The sequence below is a fragment of the Poecilia reticulata genome, chromosome 4 (genome assembly GCF_904066995.2).
Source record: "Poecilia reticulata chromosome 4, P_reticulata-male-v2, whole genome shotgun sequence".
Lineage (NCBI taxonomy): Eukaryota > Metazoa > Chordata > Actinopteri > Cyprinodontiformes > Poeciliidae > Poecilia > Poecilia reticulata.
In genome coordinates, this window is record NC_088833.1 from 1,920,517 (window position 1) to 1,930,677 (window position 10,161).

The 10,161-nt window shown below is 36.9% G+C and overlaps 2 protein-coding genes across 6 annotated transcripts in view; both read right to left on the reverse strand.

Annotated features, from left to right (window-relative positions):
• LOC103463179 (uncharacterized) overlaps window positions 1–10,161 on the reverse strand; it is a 58,471-nt gene that overhangs the window by 9,160 nt on the left and 39,150 nt on the right. For 2 of the 5 annotated variants that reach the window (XR_014087165.1, XR_014087164.1), the window contains exon 1: window positions 948–1,231. The exons of 1 other annotated variant lie outside the window; for it this stretch is intronic. The gene's annotated coding sequence lies outside the window, so the exon portion shown is untranslated. Of the gene's footprint in view, window positions 1–947; window positions 1,232–10,161 lie in introns of those variants that run through there. 2 more of the 5 variants (XR_014087166.1, XM_017304317.2) reach the window with 2 other exon arrangements.
• On the reverse strand, window positions 5,108–9,706 carry LOC103463182 (uncharacterized). Its single transcript, XM_008406397.3, has 2 exons — window positions 9,409–9,706; window positions 5,108–8,128 (listed from the first exon to the last, which is right to left on the reverse strand). The coding sequence occupies exon 2, from the start codon at window positions 8,111–8,113 to the stop codon at window positions 6,326–6,328; it is 1,788 nt and encodes a 595-aa protein (XP_008404619.1). The 5' UTR covers window positions 8,114–8,128; window positions 9,409–9,706; the 3' UTR covers window positions 5,108–6,325.

A 10,161-nucleotide genomic window follows, 5' to 3' on the forward strand; every position in this document is an offset into this window, starting at 1 on the left:
CTTTACACTCAACAGCCTTTATCAGTACATGGTCTAAGGTACGACTACAGGACTGTTGATTCTTTGAGTAAAGCCAATTTAAGATAGCATTAAAGGCTACATCAAGTGTCAATGTGAACGTCAAATTCTCCACTATTAGGACCTTATCAGTACTCAAAATTAAATCAGAAAGTAAAAATCTGACTTCTGATTTAAAAATTGAGAGTAAGGGCCTAGTGGACAATACAAAACAACAAAAAAGTGGTTTTATTGCTTTGTGATGAGGCTGAGGAAAACAAAAGGCTCAATGTTTAAAAGAACTGCAGCTATTCATATTCCTGTGATTGATAAATGAATCTGAATGAAAAAATGTTTGCTTCCTCTCTACCCTGCCCAGTTCTTCGAGGAATATAAAAACTTTCATAATTAATTGTTGGCTCCTCCATTATCATGCTGCAGCCTCGTTTCTGGGAGAAAATGAAATAAATCTGATTATTATAAATCAAATGTTTGAAAAAAAAGAGATCGTATGTCCAATATACCACATCGTCTTATTCTGTACAATCAGTGTTGTGTTTATTTTTATGGCATTTTCATGATTTGCACTTTTAAGGTTAATCTTTAATCCATTTTATTTTGGCTGAACTCTATCACGGTTTTCCCCTCAGACTTTGGAAGCAGCAGTCATTTCTGGACAAAATCATAGGCCAATGTCCAGCCTTCCACTCATCAACAAAGTGATTAAAAGCTCCTTGAACACTCAGAGAATTGGGTTTATAATTACAGAATATTTAGGAATTTGTTTTTTTAAAAATGATCGTGGAGTTATTTGGATCCACTGTAATCTCCACTAAACAAATTTAAGCTGAAATATTCTTGGGAAACTTTTAAACCGTTTCCGTTTCAAAAGCTGCTGATCTGTTCTGTAAATCAGCGTCAGTTCACACAGAACCGTGCAGTCAGCATACCAGAAGGTTCCGAGATGATTCGGTTTTGCAGCTGGTCTCCAGCAGGTCGACCTCTTCCTCTTCCTCTTCCTCTTCCTGGATGGCGTTTTGTTTAGAATATTTCTGCAGCGTTTGTTGCTCTCTAATCATGAACCAAATACATTGTTACTGCAACACTGAATAATTCAATTCAAACATCTGTCTTATAACAATAAACAAAGGGAAGACTGGAAGCTAAGGCTGTTAGCGCCTTGTTCTTTACTTCCGCCGGAAGTGTCACGCGGAAATGTTCCCCATAAACAGTCTTGGCCCTTGGGGTTCCACCCCTCGCCATAAACCACATAATTTCAAGGTCTGAAATTCTAAAATAACAACTAAAACATGGCTGACATATTTATCTATGAGATGGATTCTTATAAACTTTAGGAGTATTTCAATATGATTCAACGTGTGACCACGGGGCAGTAAATGTTAAAATATAAGGAAATAAATTACACAAACAGACGTCATTAGGGAGATAAATAACTAAACCTTATCTATAATAATAATACAGTTGTCTTTGTCATTCTCTACAAATTATTTGATTGTATTTTCAATTTAAAAAATAATTCAACCTTCCAGTTAAAATACTTTAATGTCACAAATGCTAGTAACTCTCAACTAAACTACTAAACAAATAATGAAATACAAAAATGAGAAATCTCAAATATTACAAACAAAAAAAATTCAAAACGTAATAACACAACCAATATAAACCAATGTTATGTAGCAACTACTTTAATGTGCACAGTTTGTACTTCTACAACATAGATGAAAGTTTATTTCTGAATAAATGTGAAAGTTATACAAACACACATACACACCAATTCCATGTAGAAGCTAATTAGCAGAAAATGAAGTAGTAGTTATCCAAGCATTTTAAGCGCTTTGTAATATAACTATGATTGAAATGGATTGTATAAAAGTCATTTTGAATCTATTTGAAATCAGTTGCAGGGGCGGATCTAGAAAAATATTTATGGGGTGGCAAGAGGGGGGCAAGGATTTTTTCAGGGATGGCAGCGTGTCTATATATATATATATATATATATATATATATATATAGTGTATATATATTTAGTGTATATATATACACACTAAATATTGTTTTTAACTTGCATTGTTTCAAAATGAGCTTCATGTAGCACCAAGGCTTAAATACAATTTCTTAATATTGTATAGTTAATTATTTTTATGTCTTTCATACTCCTGCTAATTGATATATATTACTGGACTGGACAGCGCCTATTAGTCGCTATGTGATTTATTGAGTTATGTCCAGAAAACCATTTTATCCCAATGCAGGACGAGCAGAAATCAAGGTTCTCGTTTGGGGTAGCAACTGCCACCCCAGTAGATTCGCCCCTGATCAGTTGATTTTACTATACATTTCTGTATATAAAAATGTCCTGTAAAGCAGCTTGACATGACATTTGTTATTAACAGACATGATAAAAACTGAATGAAACTGAATTACAGGTTGTTACTTGAGTGAATCCTAAGGTGACGTGCCAAATTGCTGCGTTGCCTAAAAGATTTGTCACACAGTTCACAAGAATAAGGCTTCTCACCAGTGTGAGTTCGAAGGTGACGAGCCAAATCACAAGTCTGTCTGAAGGATTTATCACACCACTGACAAGAATAAGGCTTCTCGCCTGTGTGAGTTCTCATGTGACAAGTCAGATCACTACTTCGTATGAAAGATTTGTCGCACAATTTACAATCATACCGCTTCTCACGCGTGTGAGTTCTCAAGTGCATAGATAAGGAGGATTTCCAGTTAAAGCCTTTTCCACATGTCAGACATGAGAAAGGCTTCTCTCCTGGATGAGCTCTCATATGCACAGTCAGCTGTTGACATGAAGATAACAATTTGCCACATACATCACAAGGCAACAAGGCGTTTCTACACCTTTTTAGTTGTGCATTATCTTCCAATTCAACATTTTCTGTGTGATTTCTGTTGTCCTGATGTCTCTTCTCTGGTTCCAGATCTTTATCTCTGCTTGGTTCTGGTTCACTGTCGCCTCTTTGCTCTTTAATGGGAGTCACCGCAAATGTTTCAGGCTCCTGTTTCACTACAAGCTGATGTTCATCCTGATCACTGCAGAGATCTTCATGTTCCACTTTAACCTGTACAAGCTCAGGTTCCTCCTGTTCCACTTTAACCTGTACAACTTCCAGTTCTTCATGTTCCACTTTAACTTGTACAACTTCCAGTTCCTCATGTTCCACTTTAACCTGTACAGGTTCTGGTTCCTCTTTCATTTCTGCTGTGTTTGGCATCTTTTCTCAACAATAGTTCCTCTTCTCCGTTACAAGTAGATGATCAGCCAGAACCTGCCAAGTAGGAACCGACATGGTGCTGTGGAAAGCCTGGGGAAATGAAGAACAGTAGGACAAGGTTTACTGTAAAATGTATTTAGGCTTTTATGTAATAAACTGCACTGCGTTTAGCTTCCTTTCACCATAGGCTTTTTGTTTCAGGTCCGTACAAACGTTTTTGTTTTAGGGAGTAAATTTCTACCTGCTTTTGTCTGATTTGGTTCAAGTCTAAGCTGGAACATAGGGCGAAGAAAATCTATCACAAAAAACTAATCTGATTACTACAAAATATTCCGGAAGTAAAGATATATCTGTCCCCCCTCTACGAACAACTACATTAAGCTTAGCAGTAAAACGGCTCCCTGGTCTTATTGTGGTGTTGGTTCTTTCAGAACTGTACAGTTAACATACCAGATGGTTCCGAGATGATTTGCAGTCTGAGATGACGATCGATCTCTTCCGCTTAAAGGACGAGCTTATTGAATATTTAACAGCGGTAGATAGCCGCTCTCTATATAGAATAATAGAAGATATTTGTCACTACAGACAGTAAAATATTCAGCTCACACAACAAAAACCGTCCTGTAAGCGATGATTAGCACAAAGAAAGCTGAAAGCTAACGCGCTAGCGCCTTATTGTTTACTTCCGCTGGATGTACCCACATGCAGATTGTCAGCAGAAACACCGTCACTACATGTAAAGTTCCGCCTTGGCTAAAAACTGTCCCCCTCACAGTCCTCCCCGATTCAATGTGTTATTGGCACTGGTTCAACACGTAAAATGTTTTATAATAAAATTATTACAATGCTGATAAAATCATTAGGCCCTACAAAAATTATACATAACTTGTTAACTAGCCAGGAGAGAAGAAACAACATACAAAAGCAGTTCACTTTACAGATTTATGGCCTGAACATTGGTCACCCTTGTCCAGGATGGAAGGTGCGATACAAGAACGTAAAGGCAGAGTAGAACACATTTAATCAAGGGATATGGAATAATTCTAGATAATCTCTAGTTTTTTATCATTTCCTGTTGAAACCTCCCTGAAAATTTCCAGGATGGAATGAGGAAATTAACCCACATTAACTCATCTTCCTGTAATGGAGTTCCATACTTTATTTCCCTGACCATCCAAAATACAGACTTTTCTTACATGTTGCAATTTTTTTAACTGTCTCAATTTTTTGAGTGTTTGTTTGGTTAAAATTGATTCTATATGTGTACATTACCAATAAAGCAAATGTCCTTCCACAGGTGCAGGAAATAGTCCAGTGTTGCACTTAATCAGGCTGATACAAGACACTCACCACATCCTGACAGTTATGCTGCTGTGTTCACACACATTAGAAACTGTATGCTTTCTAACCAAACTATCAAACAGGTGAAATGACTAAGTGTGGCTTTATACCTTAAGCACAGGGTGTCATCTGCTGGTGCAAACAGGTGATAGAAGACTGACTTTGTAACTGTCTTTATGTGGTTTTGAAGGTTCAGGTCAGAATTGATCATCAAACGCAGATTTTGGAACTGATCACTAATTTCAAGCTGTAATAACTGAAGCTGAGCTGGTGGGAGCATGTAGATATAAAATATCCAAATTTAACAATGGGCATTACAGAAGAAAGTGATTAGAACAATTTGGAAATGAGTGTTTTAAAATTATATTAGGAAGATAATTGCATATTTTTAGATGTAAATACATAAAGAATTTGATTCAACTAATAAAAATGGTCTACATTATTCTGTCAGTTTTAAAGTTGCCAAAAAATAAAAATAACTGGAATAAGAAAGTAAAAACATAAAAAAATCAAAGTTGTTTTCTGTAAAATTCATTTAATGCTGAGGAAAAAGAAAATAAAAACCAGTCATTGATACTTTGACTCGTATATTAACGCCTTTAGTAAAGCTTTGTTTTATAAAACACTTAAAAACTCAAGTTTCAAATGGCTTCATATCAAAAACCATCAAAATAATAATATTGTACATAAGTAAGTTTTCTGTCCTGTCCCAACACTTTTTACAAAATAATGCAAATTAGTAGGAAATACCTCAGTTCAACTTTCAAATGCAAGAGCACCTGTTGGCTGTCAGTCCCTTGGTTTACGGCTCATGTGTTTTATTTCAGGTTCTTATAACAATGTAATCCTAGTCAGAAGATCAAAATGAAATGGATACAAGATAAACCACATGTTCACACAGTCACCAGACTTTAAACACAAAACTTCAACATGATTAGACTTAAGTAGAAAAAATGTACATTTTCATAACATGTGCTGGAACATTGAATATTTTGTTAAGAAGAAACTCATCCATCAATTGCCAATTTGTTTATAACCCAGTGAATTTGCAGCAAAGAGTCTGTAACCGGGAAAGTGAACCTCAGAAGGTGACATCAAGTTTTGATTTTAAAAGTGATCTGATCTTTGTCCTTCAACCAAGGAATACATTTATTTATTTTTTTGCTGAAGTCCAGAGAATTCCTTCAGATTCTGAATTTGTACACCTGTTTTTAATCAATTTAAACCTGAACATAAATCTTTTACACACAGATTACAAAAACAATCACTTAAATAAGTAATTATTTATTTGATGAAATTTTTCCCCAAGTCAACATGAAGACTTTTGGACATCTTCTGAAGTGTCGATATCGGCTCTCACTACCGTCATCACAAGATGAAAACGGAGTCATTTTGCCTGAACTCTGTGCTGTGATTGGCTGTCGGTTTGTGTAGAAATAGGCTTGGACAGCAATGTTGATATTTTGCTTCAACCAGTATCTAGTTTTGGTTTTCACAGCCGACATGAATACTTTTGAAGGACATTTACCGAATGTGGTGAGGAATTATCCATTTACGTAATTTACTAAATAACTACAAAGACTGTCAAATGGTTAAAAACTCCAGGATGTTGTTTGCAACGTCGTTGTCCACAAAGGATGCCGTCTGCAGGAAGGTGTGATTTTCTCTCTATGACCGTTTCATAAAAGCAAAACGGCACATTGATTGTTCAGCTTGAGAAGGATGGGAGAGTCTCAGGTCTTCTCACCGGTGTGAGTTCTGAGGTGACGGGTCAGAATACTGCTCTGTCTGAAAGATTTACCACAGAATTCACAAGAATAAGGCTTCTCCCCTGTGTGAGTCCTCAAGTGACGAACCAAATCGCTGCGTTGCATGAAAAATTTATCACACAAATTACAAGGATATGGTTTCTGACCTGTGTGAGTGCTCATGTGATTGGTCAAATAATAAGAGTGCTGAAAGGACTTACCACATAGTTTGCAAGAATATGGTTTCTCACCTGTGTGGGTTCTGAGGTGGCGAGCCATGTTGCTATTGTCTCTAAAAGATTTGTGGCACAAGTTGCAACAAAAGGGCTTCTCACCTGTATGAGCTCTTGTGTGAACATTCAAGGCAGACTGCCTTGGGAAATTTTTGCCACAAGTCGAACATGAGAAAGGTTTCTCCCCTGTGTGCGTTCTAAGATGACGAACCAAATCACTACTCTGTCTAAAAGATTTAACACAGAATTCACAAGGATGTCTGTCACCCATGTGAGTTCCTATGTGACGTGTCAAATTACCACGGTCTCTAAAAGATTTATCGCACACATCACAAGAATACTGCTTCTCTCCTATGTGAGTTCTAATGTGTCGAGCTAAATTACTCTGGTCTCGAAATGATTTATCACACAGTTCACATGGATACGGCTTCTCGCCTGTGTGCGTTCTCATGTGCATAGTTAAAGCAAATTTTCTGATGAAGCCTTTCCTACATGTCATGCATGAGAAAGGCTTCTCACCTGTGTGAGTTTTAAGGTGACGAGACAAGTCATGTCGTTTTTTGAAAGATTTTTTGCACACTTCACAAGAATATGGTTTGTTGTTGGTGTGAGTTCCCATGTGTCTGGCCATCCCAGTCCAGTCACTGAAGGATTTGGCACATAGTTCACAGTGATATGGCTTTTCCCCTGTGTGTGTTCGCTTATGAATAGTGAAATGTCCACCATACCTGAAGGACTTACCACACACTTCGCAAAAAAACGGCTTTTCTCCTGAGTGAATCTTTTCATGCCGAAGCAAATTACCACCATTTCTAAAAGATTTACTACACATTTTACAATGATGTGGCTTCTCCCCTGTGTGGATCCTCATGTGCAGACTCAAGTGCTGTCGGGTTGTTAGATATTTACCACAAACTTTACAGCAGGGTAAATCTGTTTTATGTGCTTTTAGTTCTGAATTGTCCACATTGTCCCTCTGACTTCTGCTGTCCTGTGGTCTCTTCTCTGGACTCAGATCTGTGTCTCTACTTGATCCTGAGTCGCTCTGGTTGCTTTCTTGCTGATGTTGGTTCTCATCTTCAGGTCCGTTTGCAGAGAGGAGCTGGTTCTTGTTTGGTTCTGGTTCACTATTGTCTTTTTGCTCATAAGTAGGAGACACCATAAAGGTTTCAGGATCCTGCTTCACTAAAACATGATCTTCATCCTGATCACTGCAGAGATGCTTTTGCTCTTTAATCTCTTCCGGTTCTGGCTCCTCCTTCGTCTCCATCCTCTGCTCCGGTTCTGGTTCATTGTGGAATATTTTGTTATAAGCAGCAGTCGCTGTAGAGATGTTGGTCTCCTGCTTCACTAAAAGCTGCCCTCCATCCTGAATGCCCCACAGTTCAACCTGTTCTTCTTTGATTGCCTGAGGTTCTGGTTCCTCTTTCGGCTCGCCCGTCTGGTGTTGTTTCTGCTCTTTTACTTTCATAGTGTTTACCGTCATGTGGACATCCGAGTTCTTCCCTTCAGTTGTGAGAGCATGAGCAGAAACAGACATGTGGCTGTGGAAGACCTGAAGGAAGAAACAACAGCAGAAGATTTTTCCAGAATCACTGAAGTAACTGAACCGAAACAAAGCCTGGACTGGATCAGATGGAAAATGGGGATGTCAAATATAGTTTTCAGTTTGTGTTAACATTTGTCCCAATTCCAGTAAATAATAAAAAAATAAAGAAAAAACAAACAAATAGAGACAGGAGGTGGGAATTAGCACCTTCTAATAGCTTAAATGCTACATATGGGACGCCCCTGCTCTTCCTGTGTCTGTGACCTCTGACCCCTGAACTTCTATCAGCCATTACAAATGTTTAATCTGTTGTTAACATGTAGCAATATGAGGCACATTTTGAGCCGTCTTTGTGATAACAGACTTTTATTTTACATTTAAACATGTTGGCCTTCAAAACGTGAACAAATCTGATTCCTGTTCCGAATTCAGAAACACAAAAATATCTTTATTTTTAAATAACGGGAGTTAAAAGACAGTCAGAGCTAATAGTGTGTTCAGAGTTTCACTAAAATAATTTGGCTTTTAATACTTCAGCATCTTTATATTATTTTAGTCATTGAGAACAAAAACAATGGTGTCCACTTTTTTTCCTTTTTATGCTGCAATTTAATAATGCAGTTAAAATAATTCTAACAAAAATCATATTTCAATATTAGAACCATCGTCTTTGTCCTTCCGGCATTTTCGTTTCAAGATGTGTGCTTTATATTTTTAAGTGCTCAAGAAATAGTTTTCTATTTGTCATATTTATAGAAAGGGCCTGACTAAAGTGACCCTGTTCTGAAAAGTTAAAAGTTTTCTCTCCTTTGTAAAAATAAAAATGAGGTTTGAATTTGTATTAAAGTCAGAAAATAGAATTTTATTTTATTTACTTAATTTTCTAAATAAAACGTTTAAATTTGTGGGTTTAAAAATGTTTTCTTCCGACTAAAAATTGGAACAACAATACGTCTAATCTGTATTCTAACTTTTCTCTATTCTTGCTCTACAATGTATTCTTTCTTGTTTATTGCTTAATGCATGCTCCTCTGCCTGCAACTCCTAACAATAATAAATCTATATAGATTATCTGCTATTATTTATTTATTATTAGAGAATGCGTGATGCCTTTTTATTAGTTTCCTTTAAATTGCTGGATCTTCTGTTAATCTCGCACGGCTCGTGTAATAATTATCTCCAGGTTTTATTCACCGATGCAATTTCAACATGAATCTGTTTTGATCTGGTTTTCTGCCATTAAATCCCTAAATTCACATTCACAGAGATGTGAGTCGGAATCTTACTTGGTTGAAGCCTGGATCAGCAAACACGTCCAGGAGGTTCCGAGATGGTTTGGGTTTTCCAGCTGGAATCCTGAGCCGATGATCGATCTCTGTGTTTGAATATTTCCCCAGCAGCAGTTGGTCTGTCTCCGATGATAAACCAGAGATATTGTTACTACAGACACCGAAATATTCAGCTCACGCAGTAAAAACCATTTTCCAATCGACAGAAGGAAGCTGGAAGCTAACGCTGCTAGCACCTGGCTGCTTACTTCCGCCGGAAGTCTCACACATGGAGCTTTCCTCTTGAAACACACAACACGCTTGAAGTTCTGCTTCAAACTAATCTGTATTCTTAAAACCAAAATACTTTTTAGTGTTTTTTTTTTCTTGTTTTAGCTAAATATATTTTTATCCAAACTGAATTGAAGAAACTTTAATATTGATTTCAATACTTGAAAAAAAAGAGAAAACTACATAGATAAAAAATGAAATGCTGAATCAGAAGCTTCCTGTGCTGAACTAGAACACACATCTACTCCACACACACATGTTAACACTGAGAAATAACCCAGAAGGTTGAAGGTCACTGTTAATGCAGCATGTTGACTTTAACTCTGGTTTTATACGTTGACTCAGTTTGATGCACATTATTATTATTCTTTACTACAACATTAATCAACAACACAAAACACAGACTGGTAAGGCATTTCAATAATTTTTACTTTACAGAGAAAAGTGTTTTATTGATGTTCATTATTCATAATGGCAATG

What these genes read in the sequence shown, in the direction of transcription:
- LOC103463182 (XM_008406397.3), bottom strand. Translation starts at nt 8,113, where the DNA reads ATGTCTGTTTCTGCTCATGCTCTCACAACTGAAGGGAAGAACTCGGAT.